The sequence below is a fragment of the Oncorhynchus kisutch genome, linkage group LG28, assembly GCF_002021735.2.
Source record: "Oncorhynchus kisutch isolate 150728-3 linkage group LG28, Okis_V2, whole genome shotgun sequence".
NCBI classification, from domain to species: domain Eukaryota; kingdom Metazoa; phylum Chordata; class Actinopteri; order Salmoniformes; family Salmonidae; genus Oncorhynchus; species Oncorhynchus kisutch.
Genome location: NC_034201.2, coordinates 31,772,405 through 31,799,736, shown reverse-complemented (window position 1 = coordinate 31,799,736; position 27,332 = coordinate 31,772,405). Strand labels below are relative to the sequence as shown.

Sequence of the window (27,332 nt, the reverse complement as noted above, 5' to 3'; positions counted from 1 at the left end):
CTGGCAGCTCCTGGCTGGCTGACGGCTCTGGCAGGTCCTGGCTGGCTGACGGCTCTGGCAGGTCCTGGCTGACTGACGGCTCTGGCAGGTACTGGCTGGCTGACGGCTCTGGCAGGTCCTGGCTGGCTGACGGCTCTGGCAGGTCCTGGCTGGCTGACGGCTCTGGCAGGTCCTGGCTGGCTGACGGCTCTGGCAGGTCCTGGCTGGCTGACGGCTCTGGCAGGTCCTGGCTGACTGACGGCTCTGGCAGGTCCTGGCTGACTGACGGCTCTGGCTGGTCCTGTCTGACTGACTGCTCTGGCTGGTCCTGGCTGACTGGCGGGTCCTGGCTGACTGACAGCTCTGGCGGCTCCTGGCTGACGGCTCCTGGCTGACTGACGGCTCAGGACAGACGGGAGACTCTAGTGGCTCAGGACAGACTGGCGGCTCTGACAGCTCAGGACAGACTGGCGGCTCTGACAGCTCAGGACAGACTGGAGACTCTAGCAGCTCAGGACAGACGGGAGACTCTAGCAGCTCAGGACAGGAGGAAGGCTCTGGCAGCTCTGGACAGGCGGGAGCACCTGTAGGCAGAAGACGGAGAGACAGCCTGGTGCGGGGGGCTGCCACCGGAGAGCTGGTGCATGGAGGTGGCACTGGATAGACCGGACCGTGCAGGCGCACTGGAGCTCTTGAGCACTGAGCCTGCCCAACCTTACCTGGTTGAATGCTTCCGGTAGCCAGGCCAGTGCGGCGAAGTGGAATAGCCTGCACTGGGCTGTGCTGGCGAACTGGGGACACCATGCGTAAGGCTGGTGCTATGTACGCCGGCCCGAGCAGACGCACTGGAGACCAGATGCGTAAAGCCGGCTTCATGGCAGCTGGCTCGATGCCCACTCTAGCCCGGCCGATACGAGGAGCTGGAATGTACCAGGCTACGCACACACACTGGGGAGACTGTGCGCTCCACCGCATAACACAGTGCCTGCCTGGTCCCTCTCTCTCTCCTGTAAGCACAAATTACCTCGACTAACCTGTACCCCCGCACATTGACTCAGCCTATTCGTTCAGCACTTTCAAAATGGAAAGTAACAGAAATTCAGATAGATGTTGGTTCAGATAAATTCAAGCAACATGTTGAGTACTTTAATTTTAGTCTTCTTTAAGTCACAGACAGGGTGGTTAGATTCACAGACAGGGTGGTTAGCCTACCATTTGAAGAATTACATTTTTTGGTCTAAAAAGGAAGGAAAATCAATCACAATGATCCACTTTTATAGACAATATACTAACACACAGACAGTGCATTGCTCAAACAAAGCGACCCTCGCATATGAACTGGAATTACATGGGTCTATTACTGAAGTTTTTGTTGAACAAAAATATTTGAATGGGAAGAGATTGTCACTGGTAAACAGGGTTATAGACCCAACACCATTATATAGTATCCCCTCCTTGTGGAGAAAAGCACATGAGATAATTATAATACACAAAGTAAGCAAAACAATGACATGCATCATTCTAACATTGCCTAAAATGATGTATAAGATGCTAATGTTTTTTTTTCAACAAATCAAAAGATATTTAATATTTTAGAATATTCAAAGTAGCCACCCTTTGCCTTGATGACAGCTTTGCACACTCTTCTCTCAACCAGCTTCACGAGGAATGCTTTTCCAGCAGTCTTGAAGGGGTTCCCACATATGCTGAGTGCTTGTTGGCTGCTTTTTCTTCACTCTGCGGTCCAACTCATCCCAAACCATCTCAATTCGGTTAAGGTTGGGTGATTGTGGAGGCCAGGTCATCTGATACAGCACTCCATCACTCTCCTTCTTGGTCAAATAGCCCTTACACAGCCTGGAGGTGTGTTGGGTCATTGTCCTGTTGAGAAACAAATGATACTCCCACTAGCACAAACCAGATGGGATGGCATATCGCTGCAGAATGCTGTGGTAGCCATGCTGGTTAAGTGTGCGTTGAATTCTAAATAGATCACTTACAGTGTCACTAGCAAAGCACCCCCACACCATCACACCTCCTCCTCCATGCTTCACGGTGGGAACTACACATGTAGTTCACCTACTCTGCGTCTCACAAAGACACAGCAGTTGAAACCAAAAATCTCAAATTTGGACTCATCAGACCTAAGGACAGATTTCCACCGGTCTAATGTCCATTGCTTGTGTTCTCGTCCCAAGCAAGTCTCTTCTTCTTATGGTGTCCTTTCGCAATAGTTTCTTTGCAGCAATTTGACCATGAAGGCCTGATTCACGCAGTCTCCTCTGAATAGTTAGTGTTGAGATGTGTCTGTTACTTGAACTCTGTGAAGCATTTATTTGGCCTGAAATCGGAGGTGCAGTTAACTCTAATGAACTTATCCTCTGCAGCAGAGGTATCTTCGGGTCTTCCTTTCCTGTAGCAGGTCTCATGAGAGCCCGTTTCATCATAGCACTTGAAGGTTTTGCGACTGCACTTGAAGAAACGTTCAAGGTTCTTGAAATCTTCTGCATTGACTGACCTTCATGTCTTAAAGTAATGATGGACTGTCTTATCTCTTTGCTTATTTTCGCTGTTCTTGCGTAAATATGGACTTGGGCTATTATACCATCCCAACCTTGTCACAACCCAACTGATTGGCTCAAACACATTTAGAAGGAAATACATTCCACAAATTAACTTTTAACAAGGCACACCGGTTAATTGAAATGCATTCTAGGTGACTACCTCATGAAGCTGGTTGAGAGAATGCCAAGAGTGTGCAAAGCTGTCATCAGGCAAAGGGTGGCTACTTTGAAGAATCTCAAATATTTAACACTTTTTTGGTTACTACATGATTCCAAATGTGTTATTTCATAGTTTTAATGTCTTCAATATTATTCTACAATGTAGAAAATAGTAAAAATAAAGAAAAACCTGAGTAGTTGTGTCCAAATTTTGACTGGTACTGTATTTAAGTAATTTAAAAACTATGGCATAAGAATGGAACGATGAGCGTATAAGAAGCAAGCCGTGATTTCGATTCAGACCTGAGCGAGCTGACGGACGTAGCCTATATGCCTATCTGTTCAGCACTTTAGAAATGGACAATGACAGAATTCAGAACATGGGACGTTCTTACAGTATTCTCCCTGTACACCAAGTTAGTAGGCTAAATAACAGGGGTACATAAACAGACAATGAAAGCTCTTACAATATTTCTCTAAAACAGGCTATAGGCAACATGTGCACCACCAGGTCAGAACACTAGGCTAAGTTCTGAGGCAGAGAGGGACCATAGGCTAATAACAGCTTACTACACAACCTAAACTTAGTATAACTTTCTTAGCTACAGTATACATATCTCCCTGGCATATTATATCACTTATACAGCAACATACAAGACATATTTTTATACATACCGTTGTTGTGCTGACTTGAACAGGAAGGTGGCACGGCGATCCTTCTTGTTGGCAAACTTCTCAATTATTTTGTCATGAAAGTCTGGCATTCTCTGAATGACGTCATGCTGGATTGACAGCATGGCCAATGCATTCAACCTTTTCTGGCCCATGGTGATGCTTGTGAATGTTTTTATCCTTAAGGCTGGAAAAATGTCTCTCTGACTCAGAGTCCTTAAGGCTTAAGGCTCCTCAGTCCTTAAGGCTGGAAAAATGTCTCTCTGACTCAGCAGTTGTCATCGGAGTGGTGATGATTATTTTGAGACAAGGCCTCCTACAGGTTGTCTCAGACAAGGCCTCCTGCAGGTTGTTCTTGTAGAGTGATTTCAATAAAGAAAGTTCCATCTTCCCAATGTGTAGCTCAAGATGCGGGTAGAAAGTGGATATCTCCGGTTTCATCTTCTCCTTGTTGCCCACTGGCCATAACTTGGTAGCACACTGAAATTCTGCGGTCAGAAAACGAGCTGTCCACCAACTTTGCCGCAATTAAGTGGTTAATTTCAGAAAAACTTTCTTGCACATGAGCGGACTGGCTCTACCCAGAATAGAAAGAGGAGTGGGAGGCCCCGGTGCACAACTGAGCAAGAGGACAAGTACATTAGTGTGTCTAGTTTGAGAAACGGACGCCTCACAAGTCTTCAACTGGCAGCTTCATTAAATAGTACCTGCAAAACACCAGTCTCAACGTCAGCAGTGAAGAGGCGACTCCGGGATGCTGGCCTTCTAGCCAGTGTCTGTGTTCTTTTGCCCATCTTAATCTTTTCTTTTTCTTGGCCAGTCTGAGATATGGCTTTTTCTTTGCAACTCTGCCTAGAAGGCCAGCATCCCGGAGTTGCCTCTTCACACTTCATTAGCCTTTTAAAATTATAAACTTGGATTGCCTAACACAATGTGCCATTGGAACACAGGATTGATGGTTGCTGATAATGGGCCTCTGTACTCCTATGTAGATATTCCATTAAAAGTTTGCCGTTTACAACTACAATAGTAATTACAACATTAACAACGTCTACACTGTATTTCGGATCAATTTGATGTTATTTTAATGGACAAAAAATTAGCTTTTCTTTCAAAAACAAGGACATTTCTAAGTGACCCCAAACTTTTGAATGGTTGTATATATAGAAATTTCAACAACAAAAAAACAGTTGATTTTTCTCCAATACATCATTTTAATAGTTAGGCACGCTTGGTTCAATAGCTGGAAGATTATGAATATTAGGCTATATTATGAAGTTATTATTAAAGAGCAGTGAAGATAAATAAATTATCGAGCTGGCTTTACATCAGTCATCAACATCAATTATCAGCTGATAGGCTACCCTCTTTTCCCATTGTCAATCATGTATTATAAAAGGCACTGTAACTAGCTTACTTAGAATTTTCGCTACAGAGGCAGTTTATATGTTATACATTTTGAGATATTAATTACGAGATATTAATTTTGAGCACCTTCCCCCTGATTTTGAGCACCTGCCCCTTCGCATGTGTCGTCAGAAGTAAACCAATGCTTCAGTATTGTAGCACGTCCCACTTGGGTAAAGTGGAGGAAGATGAAGAAGGGGCCATACGGTTCTCTAACACATACCGGATCAGTCATTAGATGAGCCATATAGGCTATCGGACACACTGTCTAACAGACTGTTTCATCAGGCACAGGTGGATTGATGATTGATGGATGATTGATGGATTCCCTTGATGATTGATGTACTCCCTATCTATCTCCTAACTATATGAGATCTTCTTCCACTTTCACTGTCTCCCTATGTTCGCTTATAATGAGGGTGGAGGAATCGCAGCATATCCAATAACAAAAAAGGCATTCATAGCTTTGTTTCTATGAACAGTTAGTATTACCATGGTTTAGAATATTGATTATGATGGAAAAGTATTGAAGGTTGGCTTTACTGGCTACAAATGTGAATTGGGCATGCTTCAAGGCTGTCCTACATAGCAGGACAAAGTGGTGTGTTTCCTATTGGGAAGTTAGCGGCCGTAGTGGGACAGAGTAACGCGGTCATGGGGGGTACTCTCTCTGGTACTGGGAATGAAGTGCTTATTGTTGGGTATTATTAGCCTGGTCCCAAACAGAAACTGTGTGTGTGTGTGTTAGGGTGCCTGTTTTGTTTTCATTCAGTGTCTATAGCTTTGTCTGTGAGGGCCTACTGGCTGCCTCTGCGCTTTTGTTCAACACTTTGTTGTTCTGACTAAATTGTTGCCCTGAATTCAAAGAGCGGCTTGGAATGGCTTCAAAAGCCACTGCTATATATTAATCTATGATATAATCTGACTTGTTTAATCTGACTTGTCTTGTTTAAAATATTTGATTCCCTCATTTGTAACTAGTAACTCATAAATTAAATTGTAAACTGTTACCTATTTTCCACACACAACATGATTATGGGTTGAATCCGTATTAATTAACTCTAGCCATCTGGATGAATTGTTTTTACAGTGTAAGGACATCACTTTGTGCTTAAACCAGTTTTGTGTCATAACGGTCTCTTCTACCATGTCAAAGGCTTTATTTAACTTTAATGTATAACAATTGGTTATGTCATATTCCGTCAAATTTCTAAAAATACTTTTAGTCTTTTAGACTCAGTGATTTGAAGACTATGTTTCTGTGGGATTTCTACGAAGTATGGAGTGAAAACACTAAAGTCCTGTTTTTGGCACTAGCAGGCTACAATGTCACTCTCCCAGTCCCGGCCAGTGTGTGTACGTACGTATAGTAAGGGAGGCACAGGCCCTGGCTTTCATGCTGTATGTGTCTGTTTTTCGCTGCCTCATTGTTTCTTGCTCGGCCCTGAGTATTGCATAACCAGTGTTTCTCTCTGGGTCCATGCTGCTCCTAAGGTGACAGGACCGCAGGATGATTGCTGGGCTGGGCAGGGTGTCAGGGCAGTAATAGAAACCTCAGGAGCGGAGTCGCTGTCTGCTGGCTGTCTGCTGGCTGTCACTGGTTCGTCTAGCGTCCTCTTTCTGTCCACCTCTCCTCTTTTGGTGTGTACCCATGGAGCCTCTTTCTTTCTCTCTCTTTTTTATGATTTTTTTTCTCTCTCATAATTGTTTCTATCTTTCTTTCTTTTTGTCTTTCTCTCTTTCTTTGGTATTACTTACATGGATAGTTCCAAGTAGATAGTTTGTAGATGTTCAGCAAATGTTAAATAACTGTCAATAACATTTCAAATAACTATCCACTAACCCTAACCTTAACCCTTATCCTAACCCCAAACTCAACCCGCACTCTAATCCTAACCCTAACCCTTACCTTAACCCTTATTCTAAACCTAACCCTTACCGTAACCTTGGCAAGGAGATGTATATTAACAGATTTTTTGACCGTCTGTAGATCGTCTATAGGGACTATCCAAGTAAAGTGACCTTTATTTCTTTCTTTCTGTGTCTGTCTCTGTGTCTCTCTCTCCTGTTACGTATTCCCAAGGAACTGGCAGGGGAAACTTTAGTGGGTGGAGGGCAACATTTTGATACAAAGAGGAGATATCCAGAGAGTGTGTGTGAGAATTTCTAAAGAACGATGAAACGGGTACCAAAGAGAAACTAGAGAGATGAGGACAGAAGAGGGCGATATGCTCAATTCCAAATTGACCCCCCTCTTCAGCCCTCTTCAGCACTTCGATCTAACATTGGGCCCTTTGAAAGGTGGGAATGTTGACCAATGGGGTAATATTATTTAGAGTCAGACAGTAGAAAAGGAGTCTGACTTGGTCTGACTAAGGGAGATTTTGGAGCGACAACAAAATTTTATCCTGAATCACCAGAGACGGATGAGGAAAACAGACTGTTAACAGTCTTTTCAATCCACTTAACTGCCTTCGGAAAGTATTCATACCCCTTGACTTATTCCACATTTTGTTGTGTTACAGCCGGAATTCAAAATATATTTGTTTTTATCAACCATCTACACATAATACCCCACAAAGACAAGTGAAAACATGTTTTTTGCAAATGTATTAAAAATTATATTTAAATTGAACCTTTATTTAACTAGGCAAGTCAGTTAAGAACAAATTCTTATTTACAATGATGGCCTTGGAACAGTGGGTTAACTGCCTTGTTCAGGAGTAGAATGACAGATTTTGGCCTTGCCAGCTCGGGGATTCAATCCACCAACCTTTCGGTTACTGGCCCAGTGCTCTAACCACTAGGCTAACTGCCGCCCCAGAAATACAGAAATATCTAATAACATAAGTATTCACACCCCTGATTCAATACTTTGTAGAAGCCCTTTTAGCAGTGATTACAGCTGTGACTCTTTCAAGTCCCTAAGAGCTTTCCACACCTAGATTGTGCAACATTTGGCTGTTATTCTTTTAAAAAATTCTTCAAGCTCTGTCACATTGGTTGTTGATTATTGCTAAACAACCATTTTCAGTTCTTGCCATAGATTTTCAAGTAGATTTAAGGTAAAACTGTAAGTCGGCCACTCAGGAACATTCACTATCTTCTTGGTAAACAATTACAGGATAGATTTGGCCTTGTATTTTAGGTTATTGTCCTGCTGAAAGGTGAATTAATCTCCCAGTGTCTGGTGGAAAGCAGACTGAACCAGGTTTTCCTTTAGGATTTTGCCTGTGCTTAGTTCCATTCCGTTTCTTTTTCACCTGGAAAAACTCCCCACTCCCCAGATTACAAGCATACAGTACCCATAACATGATGCAGCCACCACTATGCTTGAAATAAGGAGAGGTGTACTCAGTAATGTGTTGTATTGGATTTGCCCCAAACACAACACTTTGTATTCAGGACAAAAAGTTAATTGCTTTGCCACATTCTTTTGCAGTATTACTTTAGTACCTTGTTGCAAACATGATGCATTCTTTGGAATATTTGTATTCTTTACAAGGCGTCCTTCTTTTCCCTGTTGTTGATCCATCCTCAATTTTCTCCTATCACAAACCCAGAGCGGTTTCCTTCCTCTCCAGGCAACTGAGTTCGGAAGGACGCTTGTGTCTTTGTAGTGACTGGGTGGATTGATACACCATCCAAAGTGTAATTAATAACTTCACCATGCTCAAAGGGATAGTCAATGTCTGCTTTTTCTTTTACACATCTACCAATAGGTGCCCTTCTTCGCGAGGCATTGGAAAACATCCCTGGTCTTTGTGGTTAAATCTGTGTTTGAAATTCACTGCTCGACTGAGGGACCTTACAATTATCTGTATGTGTGGGATACATGTTAAACATTTATTGCAGTGTGAGTGAGTCCGTGCAACTTATTATGTGACTGGTTAAGCACATTTTTACTCCTGAACTTATTTAGGTTTGCCATAATAAAGGGGTTGAATACGGGGCTGCAGGTAACCTGGTGGGTAGGGGTGTTGGACCAGTAACCGAAAGGTTGCTGTATCGAATCCCTGAGCTGACAAGGTGAAAATCTGTCGTTCTGCCCCTGAACAAGGCAGTTAACCCACTGTTCCCCGGGCGCTGATGATGTGGAGATCAAGTAAGGCAACCCTGCGCACCTCTCTGATTCACATTTCCGTTTAATGTTTTCATTTGTACAACTGACTAGGTGTCCCTTATTGACTCAAGACATTTCAGCTTTTAATTTTTATTAATTTGTAAAAAATTCTAAAAACATCATTCCAGTTTGACATTATGGGGTATTGTGTGTAGGCCAGTGACAAAAATCTAAATGTAATACATTTTAAATTCAGGTTGTAACACAAAGAAATGTCAAGGAGTGTGAATATTTTCTGAAGGTGCCGTATGTCTGTCCGATACTGGTTTGGTAGTGGTGATACATTTACAGCACTGACTAACCCAGTTCACAGGTTCACACTACACTCTCAGAAAAAGGGTACAGTTAGGTTACAGTATTGTTCCCTGGGGTACAAAAATTCCAAGGGGGGGGGCATGGATTTCAGTTTGTTATTATTGGCCACCCGTGAGTGGAAGCGTTGTACCAGTTGAAGTGGTCTATGGTTATGGTAATTAACATTTGAACATGTCTGATGACAGTTCTGAAGTCTTTATAAAGGCTTACATAAGAGCATGTGACAATACAGAGCTGTAATTAATATTGTAGAGACCTTTACCTACCTTGTTAAGCGGTACTGACCTCTTGGCGTAATGGTTAAGGTGTTGGCGTTGACAGTCGTGAGACCCAGTTGGGCCTACTCCCCGAAGTGGCGCAGCGGGGTTGTGGCGTCACTACAGGCTGTGTCACAAACGGCCATAACCGGGAGTCCCATATGACTGCGTACAATTGGCCCAGCATCGGCCGGGTTAGCGGAGGGTTTGGCCGGGGGGCTTTACTTGGCTCATCGCGCTCTAGCGACTCCTTGTGGCGGGCCGGGCGCCTGTGGGCTGACTTCGGTCGTCAGTTGAATAGTATAGCTGGCTTCTGGGTTAAGCAAGCGGGTGTTAAGAAGCGTGGCTTGGCAGGTCATGTTACGGAGGATGCATGATTTGACCTTCGCCTCTCCCGTGCCCGTTGGGGAGTTGCAGCGATGAGACAAGATCGTAGTCACGAAAATGGTGAGATAAAGTGGGTAAAAACAAGAAGTGGGATGGAAGAGAGGCGTTTACATGTGAGTTACTTGATCTAGAGTGGAGGTACATTTTTGCCACTTACAAGGAACACATGCTTTGTCAATGTAGTGGTACCCTAAAAAGGCAAAAAAAAAAAAAAAGACAAACACTTTTGTATCTGTGTCGACAATATGGTACACTATTGGCACTTTTAAGGTATAAACTGCAAGGGTACAACTATGTACCTACAACTAATGGTACAATGGACATATCTTACAGAGTACCACTACAGTGTCAAGCATTTGCACCCCTTTAAGTACAATTCGGTCAAAAAAAATCTTTGAGTGTAGTTGTTGTAGATGGTGTTGCAGAGTTGTACCAGTATGACAAAGTGCTGAGTCATAATAATTTTTTACTATAATGCACCGAGTCACCCCATGGCATGAAACAACATTTAGGCTGCCATATTGGATGGGTCAAATCTGATACTGTATAAAAGCTTAGGCTACTCAAAAGCTCACTACAAATTCCGGTAGCCACCATTACATACTAGTCATGCTCTACCATCTGAAAGGTTTCAAATTATGTCTCCCCCCCACTGCAATGGTTCTTGGGAAGCTTTTTTATTTAATTAACATGTATGTTGTGTAGTACCATACATGAATAGATTTGTGCCACAGATGAAAGTTTCACAATAAATATTTTCACTTTGAAAATTGTAACATTTTATTTTACAATTATCTTTCATATGACATACAGGTAACTGCCCAAATAAACACTTGAGTAAACAAGGGATACAAAGTATATTGAAAGCAAGTGCTTCCACACAGGTGTGGTTCTTGAGTTAATTAAGCAATTAACATCCCATCATGCTTAGGATTATGTATAAAAATGCTCAGTTGACCATTATATTGGCTATCATGGTTAGAAGAAGAGATGTCAGTGACTTTGAAAGATGGGTCTCAAAGGAGCATATGGGGTTTAAAGAGTGTGTTTGTGTGTTTCTCTCAGTCACCAGATCTCAAACCAATGAACACTTATGGGAGATTCTGTAGCAGTACCCGAGACAGCATTTTCCAACACCATCAACAAGACACCAAATTATGAAATTTTGCGTGGAAGAATTGTGTTCCATCCCTCTGGTAGAGTTCCAGACACTTGTAGAATATATGCCAAGGTGCATTGAAGGTGTTCTGATGGCTCTTGGTGGCCCAACACACTATTAAGACACTATGTGGCTGTTTCCTTTATTTTGGCACTTACCTGTATAAAGTGCTTTCGGAAATGATTAAAACCCCTAGACTTTTTCCATATTTTGCTACGTTACAGTCTTATTCTAAAATGGATTGTTTTTCCCCCTCATCAATCTACACACAATACCCCATGATGACAAAGCAAAAGCAGGTTTTTAGAAATATCACGTTTACATAAGTATTATGTAATGGGGTATTGTGTGTAGATTGATGAGTGGGAAAGAATAAGTGAATACATTTTAGAGTAAGGCTGTAACATAACAAAATGTGGGGAAAAGGAAGGGGTCTGAATAATTTCCGAATGCCCTGTATCTACTATGTACACATTTAGAAGAAAAGGTGTTCTTCGGCTGTGCTCATAGGAGGGACCCTTTGAAGAACCCTTTTTGGTTCCAGGTAGAACCGTTTTGAGTTCCATGTAGAACCCTTTACACAGAGGGTTCAACATGTATACCCAAAAGAGTTCTACCAGGAACCAAAAAGGGTTCTACAGTACATGGAACCAAAAAGGGTTATCATATGAGGACAGCTGAAAAAACCCTTTGGAACCCTTTTTTTTTCTAAGAGTGTAGTTCAATTCTAGTACTTCAACATTTTAACATCCTGTAGTTCGCATTAACATTTCCACAGAGATATGTTTTAACTTGTTTCATAGTTATATATCTAGTTAAATAGGTCAACATATTTACATTTCAACACAGTAACTACCTGGTTCCAAATGGTACATAGTCACAACATAGCAATACTTGTTTTAATGAATCACACTCGCACAGAGACCCATATGTATTTTTCATGTAATAACAGTACCATGCTATTACCATTTTACCTTTAATCGTATAGGATAAAGTTGAACTGGAATTAAATCCCCCCCCCAAAAAATCCCCCCCCCCCCACAATTGTCAGATGTTCAGACCTCCAAAGTAGTCTAATGTCAATACAAGTACACATTTTATATCATTGGTTGTGTAGATACATCTACATGCCTCAACCCCAAATGAATGGAAGAGATAAGCGCTGCAAATATGGAAATTACATGGTGTCACGCCCTGACCTTAGAGATCATTTTTATGTCTCTATTTTGGTTTGGTCAGGGCGTGAGTTGGGTGGGCATTCTATGTTTTGTGTTTCTATGATTTTCTATTTCTATGTTTTTGCCAGGTATGGTTCTCAATCAGGGACAGCTGTCTATCGTTGTCTCTGATTGGAAACCATACTTAGGTACCCTTTTTCCCACCTGTGTTTGTGGGAAGTTAACTTTGTTTTATGGTACATAGCATTAAGCTTCACGGTTTGGTTTGTATTGTTTAGTCGGCGTCATTTTGAATAAAAGAGAAAATGTACGCTCACAACGCTGCACCTTGGTCCAGCTCTTTTAACGGCCGTGACACGTGGTGCTTCTTTTTTCCATTTGTTTTAGATTAATTTGTTATGATTGTCATATTTTCTTGAGTTTTTATGTATCTGCACTCCTACCTTGTTGGATAGAACTATTTTGATTTGAAAAAATATATAAATATTGTCAAATCACCTTTAAGACATAAACTTTGGCAACTACTAAGTATGATTTAACCCTCCCACTTTAGTCTGGATGTGTCAATTTGTAGTTCATACATGCATAATCTATGAGCAAAATTGTTTTACCTCAATTAGCCACAAACGCCTTAGTTTGAAAGCAACTGTTTTGCTGGAAGCTGTGCTGAGCCATTTTCCACCACATGGGCTAGCCCCCTAGCAATTTAAATTCAACCAATGAGCTTCAGCCCCTCACCATGAGTGATAGCTAGCATGAGGGACATCATGCACACAGCAGAGCGAGAGAGCAATGTATGGTGCACATGTGATGTTGTATGCATGTTACGGGGACCACTTTTGGTTCGTGACCTCTACTTTCAGAAATACTACCTAAGGTATACAAAAGTACATCATGTCAAACAAAATAATTGTTCATTTCAGTTAATTTGGCCATGACATTTTGTAAATTGCACGGTTGAAGGTGCCCCTATTACTCTCATTGACTTTTAGCTAGCAGTGGAGAAAGTTCACTGAAGTTTATAATGACTGTTTGAAGAAATCTGAACCATGGATCACATAGTGTCACGCTCGCTATCCTCAAACTCCCTGTCATAAATCGACCAAGGCGCAGCGTGCATGTAGTTCCACATCTTTTAATGAAAGTGAAACAACCACCCCCCCCCCCCCAAAAAACCAGGTAAACAGTAAAGAACGTGAAGCACACAAATACACACAGAAAAAATAATTACCCACAACACACAGGTGGGAAAAGGCTACCTAAGTATGGTTCTCAATCAGAGACAATGATAGACAGCTGCCTCTGATTGAGAACCACACCTGGCCAAACACATAGAAATAGAAAATCATAGAACATAGAACATAGACTGCCCACCCAAATCACACCCTGACCAAACCAAAATAGAGACATAAAACGCTCTCTACGGTCAGGGCGTGACACATAGACTACTTTCAGACTGAGTAACCATCTAACATTAAATTGTGAAATACTGATCTTCCCTTTGAGTCAGACATTTGCATCCCTATTATCATCCCTTTGTTAATGGAAAGTTTTAAAACTGAAAAGGTTCACATATACTGTATCTGGACATTCATTATGTGTGGGAAAAAAATGAATATGGAAAACAACCTAACCGGGAGATTGTTTAACAAATCCTAGGTTAGGCCTAACTTTGAACCAGAGGTCCAGGATCCAATTTATTTTCAAGTGGTAATTATTACCTCTGTCTTAACAGATGCAATGTGTTGGCGGTAAATTGCTCTTCAAAAAGGCCTTTTCAGTGAAGTCACAATTGTAACATTATGGAAGTTAATTTGGATAAAACGTCTGCTAAATACTGGTAACCATGAATTACTGTGTGTCCGGCAATCCTATTCTTAATCATCTTGAACATCTGCATGTACACATCCCTCACTTATATCAGAATTGTAACAGTTTTATGATAGTAGGTCTAATTGTAAAAGTGCTATGACAGTCTGTCTGTCTGTGTGGCCCGGGGCCAGAGGTATAGATTAGTTTACACTCTGACTCATCTGGTTCTTACAGGTTCCATGGACAGCCCTCGCTTTACTTATTAAAGGGATGGATCACTTTCCTTTCTTTCGTTTAACAGCAAACAGGGTGACTGTCTAACTGCCATGATTTGTGGGTAACTCAAACTAGCATTACCATTACGGCATAATGGATCGGTTGCTTTGTGGCGAGTAGCTCCATTTTGCTATCACATTTGTGGTTTTGCTTTGGCATATTTTCAAGGGCATTGAATAATAAAGTGTGTTCCGTGAAAAGACCAAAAGGGTTATTTCTAAGCTGTCCATGTTAGGAGTAATGCTGTATACAGGCCTCTGTGTGCTAACAGAAACGAGGCAGACTTTGGCATGCTAACCCTCCTGAAACACATTCACTTTAGGAACAAAAACACAGTGAAAGACTTGAAGCTGGGTTGTCTTGGAGCCAAAACAGAGTCACTGTAGAGAGTCCAGTGTGTTGTGTTTGAGCCAGAATGGAGCCAGCATGCTCTCATTGACAAAATTAATGCAAATGGAGTATACTGCCACCTGCACCATGATGGTTACAGTTCACTTGAGTGAAGGTTTGTGGTCTTCTTTACTCCTGTTAAGTGCTATAAAATGTCAACACAGGCATTCTATTAAAGGAACAGTTCAGATAAATGGCATATTTAGACATTTGTTTCCTTACCTTGAAAGAGCTTTATGTTCAAGAAGTGACTGCAATCCACACTTTGGTATTTTTAAACTAGCCATTGCCAACATACGCATTGGTAATATAAGCATTTTTAGATTTAATAACAATGTAGCATGTTTAGGCTAATACTGTATATTGTTTGATTATGAAATTAAACAACAACAAAAACATTTTGATAGTGACTTTTTTTCTCTATATAATTTTTAAAAACATTCTTGGCCCGTTTGAGTGTATTCTCTTATATTATTCCTTCAGCAGTGGGGTCCATTTACATAGAAAGACCTCACTTTGCTTAAGTGTAAAACACTCATCTCTGTCTCTTCCTCTCTCACTTTCTCTCTCTTTCTCTTTCACTCTCTCCCTCACCTGAACCTAGAGAGACAGTATCCCTTACCTTACCTGACGCTTCCCCTCCGTCACCATGTGGGGAGAGAAAATATGAAACGGTAAAAGGTGCTAACTCCCATTTTGTTGACGCTGCTATCTGTGTAAATTAATCCCAGGCAATCACTTATCGGCGCCGCTGACAGACAGCAGCCGTGTCGCTAGGGGTTAACGAGAGAAGAGCTGTCACACAGCTCAGTGTCCTGTACAGGAACAGAACAGGCAACGGACGAGACGGTTTACCGTACTGACACCTCAGAGAGGACAGGGGAAACGAGCTTCTCCATCAAAGAACAGCTTGCTTGGAAGGCGCGTGGAACGCTTAAATCTCATTATTGGTCATTGTTAGAGAGTTAGAAAGTAGTTCAATACCTTCAAATATTAAATTATTAAAATATTTACATCCATTATAATTTCTACATACTTTCTGGTTTTAGTCAACAAGTAAGAATTGACCAGCGGGCATGGAGTGATTTCAGTGCAAACAGAAATTCTATTTGAATTGAATAATGTTTCATTTGTATTAAGCTATTGAATTTGAATGAAAGATTTTTTTATGTTTAATGCACAAATTGAATCATTCAATTAATAAATTGAACTTGTATTTCATGATCTTAAACCGAATTTAATGAACATTGCATTCAGTTTTGAAATGTTATTTAAATTACATTTTATATTCAATATTTATATATTCAGTTTCAATATTGTAGATACTGCGTTCATTGTTTGTGTATCAAGTTTATAAACCATAATTTCAGTCAGGAAAGGTAAAGGAGAACAGATGGAATCAAATCAAGTTCAATTTATGAATTAAATGATTCAATTATTGCATTACAAATCCAATAATATTAAATTCAAATTCAATATCCTAACACAAATTCAAAATTTGCTCCATAAGTGGGCCGCATTTGGCCACATAAGACTATTAAAACACAGTCAGGGTCTCACAGATCTAAACAAGGAGACGCAAACAGCTGAGCAGCAGCCACAATCCCAACAGTTTGCCCTCTGCAGATCTGCTGAGTAGAGAGACTGAAACACAACGGAAGTCATTAACCCATCTAAGCTCTCACCCATTGTGAACTGAATTAAAATACACTCTAGCCTGGGAACTACAGTGCATTTGGAAAGTATTCAGGCCCCTTGAATGTTTCCACATTTTGTTACGTTACAGCCTTATTCAAAAATGTATTAAATCGTTTTTTCCCCCGCATCAATCTACACACAATATCACATAATGACAAAGCAAAAACTGGTTTTATTTATTTTTGCAAATTTATTCAAAATAGAAACGGATATCACATTTACATAAGTATTCAGACCTTTTACTCAGTACTTTGTTGAAGCACCTTTGGACACGATTACAGCATAGAGTCTTCTTAGGTATGACACTACAAGCTTGGCACACCTATATTTGGGGAGTTTCTCCCATTCTTCTCTGCAGATCCCTTAAGCTCTGTCAGGTTGGATGGGGAGCATTGCTGCACAGCTATTTTCAGGTCCCTCCAGTGATGTTCGATCGGGTTCAAGTCCGGGCTCTGGCTGGGCAACTCAAGTACATTCAGAGACTTGTCCTGAAGCCACTCCTGCGTTGTCTTGGCTGTGTGTTTAGGGTCGTTGTCCTGTTGGAAGGTGAACCTTCACCCCAGTCTGAATTACTGAGTGCTCTGGAGCAGGTTTACATCAAGGATCTCTCTGTACTTTGCTCCGTTCATCTTTCCCTCGACCCTGACTAGTCTCCCAGTCCCTGTTCCTGAAAAACATCGCCACAGCATGATGCTACCACCATCATGCGTCACTATAGGGATGGTGCCAGGTTTCCTCCAGACGTGACGCCTGGCATTCAGGCCAAAGAGTTCAATCTTGTTTTCATCAGACCAGAGAATCTTATTTCTCATGGTCTGAGAGTCCTTTTGGTGCCTTTTGGCAAACTCCAAGCGGGCTGTCATGTGCCTTTTACTGAGGAGTGGCTTCCTTCTGGGCCTGATTGGTGGAGTTCTGCAGAGATGGTTGTCCTTCTGGAAGGTTCTCCCATCTCCACAGAGGATCTCTGCAACTCTGTCAGAGTGGCCATCGGGTTCTTGGTCATCCCCTGAACAAGGCCCTGGCCGGGCGGCCAACTCTAGGAAGAGTCTTGGTGGTTCCAAACTTCTTCCATCTAAGAATGATGGAGGCCACTGTGTTCTTGGGAACCTTCAATGCTGTAGAAATGTTTTGGTACCATTCCCCAGATCTGTGCCTCAACACAATCCTGTCTCGGAGCTCTACGGACTATTCCTTCAACCTCATGGCTTGGTTTTTGCTCTGACATGCACTGTCAACTGTGGGACCTTATATAGACGTGTGTGCCTTTCCAAACCATGTCCAGTCAATTGAATTTACCAAAGGTAAATAGTTTAATTTGTATCAAGTTGTTGAAACATCTCAAGGATGTGCAATGGAAACATGATGGACTTGAACTCAATTTCTAGTCTCATAGCAAAGGGTCTGAATACTTGAATAAATACTTGTATAAGTATTTCTGTTTTTTATATTTAATACATTTGCACAAAAAAAAACCATTATGGAATATTGTGTTCAGATTGAGGATTTAAAAAAAGATGTATTTTAGAAATAGCTTATTTATACAAGTATTCAAAACTAAATTTGTAAAAAGAGTCAAAAAGTCAAGGGATCTGAATACTTTCAGAATGCATTGTAAGTCTATTATGGGATTTGTGGGAGTGATAAATAATCTCTACACCTCTGTTACCCTAATGAGTCTATCGATTGACTGTTCTTATAAACGGGTTTCATCTGCAGTGTTGCCTGATGGTGGTCCAGAGGGAGAACCTAAAGGCATTGATCTCAATATGGATTGGAAACCCAGAGTGAGTGCACCACTTAGTAGTGCCTTCACCCAATCAGAATCACAATGTAAACACATTTGAACTGCCACAGATGAGTCTGGGTCCCGACCAGAAAAGGCCTCAATAACGGACAATGCAGTGCAGTGCAGTAAGCACTTGTGGAGATCTGAAATAATTTGACAGATAGAAGCAATATGGTGAAAGTCCTACCAAGCCTATCAGTTATTAATACACTTAGTGTACAAAACATTAAGAACACCTGCTCTATCCATGACAGACTGACTAGGTGAATCCAGGTGAAAGCTATGATCCATTATTGATGTCATTTGTTAAATCCACTTCAATCAGTGTAGATGAAGTGGAGGAGACAGGTTAAAGAATACTTTTTAAGGCTTGAGACAATTGCGACATGGATTGTGTATGTGTGCCATTCAGAGGGTGAATGGGCAAGACAAAAGATGTGCCAGGCACACCGGTTTGTGTCAAGAACTGAAATGTTGCTGGGTGCGCAACTCAATATTAGGCCAATGTTCCAAATGTTATATCTATTCAGTCCTCTCAGATCTACATGAAGTGTAGTGGCGCAGCGGTTTAAGGCACTGCATCTCAGTGCTAGAGGCGTCACTACAGACCCTGGTTTGATTCCAGGCTGTATCTCAACCGTCCGTGATTGGGAGTCCCACAGGGCGGCGCACAATTGTCCCAGCGTCGTCCGGGATAGAGTTTGGCCAGGGTAGGCCTTCATTGTAAATAATCATTTGTTCTTAACTGACTTGCCTAGTTAAATAAAAGATACATTTTTTTAAAAAGGTTTACCGGTGAGGGGTTGTTTATGGACCAGGCCTCAGAGTGTGAGTTTACAGGCAGCTAGCTGTCTGTCGATAAGGTTTATTTTCTGGTATGGTGTGTTAGCGGTGTCCTATGAGTGCCTGTATGAAAATAAGTATGTGTTTGTGTGGCTCCCTCCTCTATTTGTGTGTATGATGTCCATAATAGCACAGCCTAAGGGTCACAAGGAGTGTTTATGTATTTTGTAAGTCTGTTGATTAGTATTACTAATCAATTAGTGCTGCTGCTCCAGTTTCAACTGTTCTGCCTGCGGCTATGGAATCCTGACCTGTTCACCGGACGTGCTACCTGTCCCATACCTATTATTTGACCATGCTGGTCATTTATGTACATTTGAACATCATGGCCATGTTCTGTTATAATCTCCAACCGGCACAGCCAGAAGAGGACTGGCCACCCCTCATAGCCTGGTTCCTCTCTAGGTTTTGGCCTTTCTAGGGAGTTTTTCCTAGCCAACGTGCTTCAACACCTGCATTGTTTGCTGTTTGGGGTTTTAGGCTGGGTTTCTGTACAGCATTTTGAGATATCAGCTGATGTACGAAGGGCTATATAAATACATTTGATTTGATACTACAGCATCTCTCTTTGCTGTGCTCTGTCACCTGTTCAGTATTCCTGTCCAGGTGTGAACAGTCGGTGGGTTATTTTTGGTTCGGGCCCCTTGGCCCCACTGCCCGGTGTAAGGTGGCCCTCAGTCTGAGGCCATGGTAACCATAGCAGGCCTTGGAAAGTGAAATGTGATGCGGTGCATGGTGCTCGGGGCCACATTTCTCAATCACAACCTAATAATGAGCTTGCCAAGGCACAGGAGCCATCAATGATGCAACACTGCGGTGTCTGTTACCGTGGGCAACGCACACCTGCCAGCACGCTTCCATTTCCATCACTCACTCTCACTCAATCACTTACCCCCCTCCACAAACACACACACACAAGCTCATGCTCTACACATTCTTTCAAGTCCATAGATGACCCATCCCCATTTTTTTCACCCACACATGCATGTATGATCCATGTTACATGCATGCATGATCCATGTTACATGCATGCATGCACGCACAACCTTGCATGCATTGACTTACACAAACATACACTCAAGCATGCATGCACATTTTTTATGTAATAAGTGTGTGTGTGTTCCCTAGATCCGGTGTTCCCAAACGTTCTGCTTCCTGACCCACCAATTGCAAAAGGGTTGAGTGGTGAAAAAATATACCCAGACCAGACAAAAGTAAAAAATAATTATAAAATCATCCTCTTTAAAATATTTAACTCTTATGTAGATTTGACTATGAGCTCTTGTGACAAATTCTAATTAACTGAATTGTAACAATGCACAAAAAAAGTCTCACCTGGACCCCTGCCGTGGCCCACAAGTGGGTCCTGACCCACAGTTTGGGAACCACTGCCCTAGATGACATACATGGGGTTTTAAAGTTCTTACCTATTAACAGTTCAAATTAGCATTAGCCTAAAGCATAGGTCTTGTTTGTGATAGCACTGAAAATGTACCCCGTATTTAGTAGTGTAGATAAATATTAATGTATTTGTAGCTAGTTACAGAAGTTATCATCAAAAAACATTAAGATGTCTGCCTCCATTCTGTTTTTCAAAGTTATCATGGTAGCATACTTGACCTGCTAATAGACAGATTCTTTCCATTGTAAGGACCCTTTTTTCATAATGCATGTTTATTGGGGACCAGTCACAGCCAGGCTTGTGCCCATCATAACTAATTGAACAAGTAATGACCTTAAGTTCTCAATGAATAAGACATGGTGCCACACACACCACCCTAGGGTTACCTGTGCAGGGGGGTGGGGGGGGGTGACAGGTGACCCTATAGGTGGCCTCACGCTGTGACATAAACCCCCCATGGCCAGTGGGCAGCTCCACTCCAGGGTAAGGATGGGTTTAAGTCAGATAGGGTGTTTAGTGTTACCCCACCTGCATCTGATCTCCACCTTCAAAGGTGCTCTGGTAGGACTTTACATTAAGGTTCTGTTTGAGGGGGGTGGTTTTCCCTTTTAAAATAACTTTCAATATTTAGTTATTAGTTCATGATTTATGAACATATTAAAGCTATATTTAACTGTCTATAACCTACATGTAAAACCTTCCCTTAAATGGTACCTACATGTAGTGTTCCCGCTGCACCACTTTTAGTACTATACAGGCCTCACATCTTTCTGTGTTTGAATGTTCTTTCATGTTTCTGTTTCTGTCATTGGAACTCTTTGCCTCCTGCAGTGATCTTATATCAGTGTCTTTATACCTTCTCTCTGTTTGTTTGTTTGCACCTCTACTCTCTCTCCCCCCCTCCTCACTCTCTCTCCCCCTCTCTCTTGTTTCTGTCTCCTCTCCTCTCCTCTCGATTAGATCGCTGCTGACTGATAGCACTCTGCATTTGTCTAGACTGGCATTTGATACCGCCAGAGTGAGGTAACATGCATATTCACTCACACACTCATTAGTCCTTGTTCTTTTCATTTTGACGATATTTGTCTATATTTCCTTACCTTGAGAATGGTCTGTGTGCCAGAAGAGACTTCAATCCACGCTTTGGGTTTTGTTTACTAAGCTCCAGTGCCCAACCACTAGCATTGGCATCGATGACTGTAAAACAATGGTACGTTTCTAGAGAACTCGGGTTTGAAGTAACTACGGTAATGTTGGACAATGTAGAGCATGCTAACTCGGGTCCCTTAACTTCCATTGTGTATTAGTCCTAGCTGCTAATATTAACCGTTGGTGACTGTAGCTAAATAAACAAATATGAAACATCCCCAATCCTTAATCCCCCCCCCACCCCTACCAAGGCACATACTAAAAACAGCACAAGAAACAGATAAACAGTTCAAAACAAACAAACAAACAATAGCAATAAATATTATACTAATACTTATAAAGTGGTAATTATAGCAGCATTGCTGACATTCGGAATGTTAAAATAACTACTTTAAAGTAGGTTAGGAACCATTTTATTTTTATTTTTGGGTGAACTATCCCTTTAATTAATCTCAGAAATACCCAAATGGCATTCATGTATGTGGGGAGTGGCACAGTTGAATGTATTGTAGACCTTATTAATATACCCTACTGAACAATTTAGAGAGCCACATCCTCAACCCCTGTTGTTCTTTTGGTCTCTCTCTCTCTCTCTCTCTCTCAATGTTCTCTCAGGAGAGTGTTCCTACCCAGCTGCTCCTCCGGTGACCCCAGGCACCACCTAACTCAGGGATAGCATGGGACCCCACCCTGTGTATCCCCCACTCCCATCCTTCCTACTCCTCCTCTCCATCCTCCTCCTCCTGCCCCACCCGGCCACCTCTTCCTTCCATTCCAAGCCTCAGGTGGTGGAGCGGGAATCTGTATCAGGCACCCCAGCTTCCCCATCTGGTAACACCACAGGGGTCAAGCGGGCGTGCACAGACAAGGTGATGTGTAGACCTGGCATTGTGCTGCCTGTGTGGCTACCACTCAGCCCTCCACTGGCGGAGCAGACGGGGAGGGCGATAGTCTACTTTACCTGCCTCATGTACATGTTCCTGGGTGTGTCCATCATCGCCGACCGCTTCATGGCCTCCATCGAGGTCATCACCTCCCAGGTGACCAGTGACCACTTCTCTCTTTGTTTTGTCCTTCAGTCATTCTCATGCTGTGGTGATTCTGAAAACTTTCCCCAAAGTTCCCAGGTTTTTCAGAAATGTAGCAGGAACGATTCTGGGATTTCTCAGACCGGGGTCTCTGAAAAACCTGTGAACTTTGGTGAAAGTTCTGGAACTTTTTAAATACTGTCCTCTAGCATCAGCTCATAGGCAATATCACTGAATTGTTGAATTGGTAAAACACTAGCTGCATGTTCCCCTAACTGTGATGTGTGTCCTTGTCTTTGTAGGAGAAAGAGGTGACTATCACCAAACCCAACGGGGAGACGTCAGTGACCACTGTGCGGATCTGGAACGAGACTGTGTCTAACCTCACGCTCATGGCCCTGGGCTCCTCTGCACCAGAGATCCTTCTCTCTGTCATCGAGGTATGCTGGTGACCCCACAAAACCCACCCCAGAGTATATACAACACACTACCCCCGTGTCTCCACTCCCCATAAACCCCAAACCCATCAGGTTAGGGCTGGATAGGTCGTATCTTTCATCACTAACTAGGGTACGGGCAGGGCTCAGGTATCACAAATTGATCACTAACATTTTGAAGCTGAGCCATTTGCTTTTGCTCCCCTGCGCGGTACAGTCATATCTGAGTAAGATCATAACAGGATGTCAGAAGTGCTTCAACCTGCACGCAGGGAGCGAGTGACAGACAGAGAGGAGCGGCTAATGCATTTACTAATGGAGGAAGTTATTTCTGATCTTGGGTTTCGGGCAGGGCCTTCAATTTCGCAGAAGCAATCGGCCTGGGTAGGGTAGGGCCTGAACGTTGCGAGTATGGGTAGGGCTCGGGCTTAAAATTCATGCCAGTGCAGGGCTCTACACACTACCCCTGAGTGTCCCCACAATCCCTTTGTACTACATGCTACACCTGACGGACCCTTGATTTGCTTGAATTAGACTGGGTTCCCCATTGACAGATACCTTAATGGAGGTAGCGTAACCCTAGCTTATTTTGTTATTCAACTTGATTTCTTTGCTGTCTTGTTGGCAGGTGTGTGGTCACAACTTTGACGCGGGTGAGCTTGGACCGGGCACCATCGTGGGCAGCGCTGCCTTCAACATGTTTGTGATCATCGGAGTGTGTGTGTGGGTCATCCCCGACGGGGAGTCGCGAAAGATCAAACATCTGAGAGTGTTCTTCATCACAGCCTTCTGGAGCATCTTCGCTTACATCTGGCTCTACCTCATCCTGGCTGTTATCTCCCCGGGAGTAGTGGAGGTCTGTATTATTTGCGTGTGTGTGTTTGTGTGTCAGCGGGGGTTTATAGACAGATTTTGTATGCATTTGTGTGTTTTTATATTATATAGAAATGTTGTGTGTTAATTCTGCAGGTGTGGGAGGCTCTGGTCACTCTGCTCTACTTCCCAGTGTGTGTGATCTTGGCTTGGATCGCCGACCGCCGCCTGCTCTTCTACAAGTACATGCACAAGCGTTACCGTGCCGACAAGCGGCATGGCATTGTTGTGGAAACGGAAGGTGACCTGGCGCCCAAGGGGATCGATGTAATCATGGACGCTAAGTTCTCGGATAGTAATTCCACTGCTGGAAACTCCTCCCGTGTCTGCACAGTCTCTGTTCAGACAGGCAAGGAGCTGGACCAGAACAGAGATGAGGTAGGCTGAGCCAGGAGATCAGGAAAGAGAATAGTCAGGACGAGTCAGAAGAGTTTAGCATTATAGGAGAGTGGAGTGGGCAGGGAGATGGTATTGGTCCTTTACGTGTCTTGGCCCTGGTGCTGTTCCTTTTTTAAAAACATTGTGTTAACATTGTGTTTACATTGCGGTATCATTTTGTTATCCTTGTTTAAGCCTGGTATTAACATTTAGTTAATATTGTGTTTACGTTGTGACCTAACCTAGGTGGTACGCATCCTGAAGGACCTGAAGCAGAAGCACCCGGACAAAGACCTGGAGCAGCTTATCGAGATGGCCAACTACTCAGCTCTGGTGCAGCAGAGGAAGAGCCGCGCCTTTTACCGCATCCAAGCCACACGCATGATGATCGGTGCCGGCAATGTGCTCAAGAAGCATGCCGCCGAGCACACGCGACGCAAAGCCGCCGCAACGGAGTGCGGAGCCCTGGAGAAAGAGGACAGGGCCACGTGCACCCACCTGTCCTTTGAGCGTGCCCAGTACCAGTGCACAGAGAACTGTGGTACCCTGAGCCTAGCAGTGATCTGTGAGGGTGGCATGGGGCAGCACACCTTCTATGTGGACTACCACACGGAGAATGGCTCGGCAAATGCCGGGGCGGACTATGAGTTTAGCGAGGGGACGCTGGTGTTCAAACCAGGGGAGAGTCGGAAGGAGATTAAGGTTAGATGGAGAGGAGAGAGAAGGAAGGAGAGGGGAAAAGAGGGTGGGAAATTATGAGAGGAGGGAGGAGAATAGTCGCTGTTTACTGTAGTTTTGAGTAATACTTTGATCAACCAAACAATCAATCAACTAACTCATTGACTAGTATTTGTTTACTAGTCAATTTACTAGTTTACTAGTACAGTACTTGTGAGCAACTTGTCATGGCCTGCACCTCCAAAGAGCGAAAAGAGGCGACAGTGGCAAGGGAAAACTTGCTCTTGGATGGATTAGAGATTAGTTTAAATCATTTCAGATGAGATTAGATTAAAGGCACAATGCAGCTGTTTTTACTTCAATATCAAATCATCTCTGGGTAACAATTAAGTACCTTACTGTGATTGTTCTCCATCAAAATGCTCTAAAAGGAACAAAAATAACTTCTTAATTAACAGGAGCAATTTCTCAAGGAATAATTTTGCTAGGACTGTCTGGGAGTGGTCTGAGTGGGGAGGGGAAAACTAGCTGTTATTGGCAGAAAGGTTTGGAACTCTCTTGCTTATTGGAGTGATGTCAACAGGCAGGCCAAAACTCCATCCCACCAAAACAGCATGACATTTCCAACAGCTCTCACACTAAAAAGTGTATTATCATCATGTTCACAATTTCACAATATTATTCCTACATGGAAATATATATAAAACCCAGGAAAGTCACATTTTTGACTGCACTGGGCATTTAAATAAGATTGTCTCAATGCATACAGTAATTCCACACTCAACTTTTTGTGTGTCCCCTGTCCTTTTCAGGTGGGCATCTTGGACGACGACGTCTTCGAGGAAGACGAGCACTTCTTTGTGCGGCTGCAGAATCTCCGTCTGGATGAGGGCGGCAACGAGGTTTCACTGGGAACGCCGCCCAAGGGCCGGCTGGTGGAGCCGTTAGTTGCCATGGTTACCATCCTGGACGACGACCACGCAGGCATCTTCACGTTCGGCGAGCGCGTGCTGCGAGTGAGCGAGAGCTCCGGTACGATGGTGGTGACGGTGGTGCGGAACTCTGGCTCGCGGGGCACCGTGATGTTGCCCTACCGCACTGAGGATGGCAGCGCCCGGGCCGGCGTGGACTACGAGGAGACCAAGGGCGAGCTTGAGTTCTCCAACGAACAGACCAGGTGAGGCCTGCTCTATGCCAACCCTAAAGTAGGGGGACGGTACCCAGCCGGAAAAACTGTTTGAAATGGCGTCATTTACAACCAAATTACAACCTGTTGGTTGTAAACCGGTTGTAATGATATAATTTCATTTGGTTGTAAACTAGTTGTAATCTGGTTGTAATTACATAATTTCAACCAGATGTCAATGCTAGGTCATCAACAGCCTATAGCCTGGTACATGAGGTTAGACCAGGGAAGGGTTACTCTGGATTTTGCTAGCCACAGTATACTGATTGCTGCTCTTTCCTTTTAACTGGTGTCTGATTACACCTGGAAAACCAGCTGTATGCACTTACTTACACAAACAAATCAATGAAGTACAGACAGGAAGCTGAGAAACCCCGTAGACACTGAGGCTCCAAAACAAGATTGCCTAATGCCTACTCTCTCTGCTAAGGAATCAGATGGAAGGTTTGTTAGCAGCAGTGCTGCACAGATGAGAGTACAGAGTACAGGTGAGGGTTGAGGTCTAGAGGGAACTGTAATACAGTTCAGTGTAAATGCATCGTTGTATGTTGGTAAATGTGTTTTTCCATCAGTTTGTGTCCACATTTGTCTATGTACAGTATGTGTCCACATATACTGAATGTTATACGTATCCCTCCCATTAAGCAAATGGGATCAAAATTATATTCGTGTACAGTATGTGTGTGTCTGTGTAGGTGTCCACATGTACTATGTTATATTGATGGAAATGTATCCTATAAGGCTACAGTAACTGGGGTTATGGGGATTATCATGGGTTGTCACTGTGTCAGTCAGTGACTCCCACGTGGAGCAGCGTCCGTAGTTTATGATTGACAGCCTCTTGCTAATGTTAGCGGACAGATCCTTTCCCTATTAAAAGTTCAGACGATATAAGCTGTGGTTGCACGTTGGACTAATTGTGCACTTACAGGTAGTACTCATACTGTAATGTGATATCATTTCAGGTCATATATTGTTGTTATTACTGTAATGGTGCACTAACACCTCGATCACACCTACAGTGGGGCAAAAAAGTATTTAGTCAGCCACCAATTGTGCAAGTTCTCCCACTTAAAAAGATGAGAGAGGCCTGTCATTTTCATCATAGGTACACTTCAACTATGACAGACAAAATCCAGAAAATCTTGCTTGTTTGTAGGTCACCAAATACGTATTTTCCACCATAATTTGCAAAT

The 27,332-nt window shown here is 42.9% G+C and overlaps 1 protein-coding gene across 4 annotated transcripts in view; it reads left to right on the top strand.

The window, feature by feature from the left end:
• Positions 1 to 27,332, top strand: part of slc8a2a (solute carrier family 8 member 2a) — a 63,311-nt gene that overhangs the window by 16,714 nt on the left and 19,265 nt on the right. For 2 of the 4 annotated variants that reach the window (XM_020465159.2, XM_020465156.2), the window contains exons 2-8: positions 21,368 to 21,430; positions 22,172 to 22,596; positions 22,887 to 23,024; positions 23,650 to 23,877; positions 23,991 to 24,272; positions 24,519 to 24,974; positions 25,763 to 26,127. In XM_020465159.2, the coding sequence (XP_020320748.1) occupies positions 22,234 to 22,596; positions 22,887 to 23,024; positions 23,650 to 23,877; positions 23,991 to 24,272; positions 24,519 to 24,974; positions 25,763 to 26,127 (1,832 nt within the window). In that variant the 5' untranslated portion in view covers positions 21,368 to 21,430; positions 22,172 to 22,233. Of the gene's footprint in view, positions 1 to 21,367; positions 21,431 to 21,490; positions 21,618 to 22,171; positions 22,597 to 22,886; positions 23,025 to 23,649; positions 23,878 to 23,990; positions 24,273 to 24,518; positions 24,975 to 25,762; positions 26,128 to 27,332 lie in introns of those variants that run through there. The other 2 variants (XM_031807562.1, XM_020465158.2) reach the window with 2 other exon arrangements.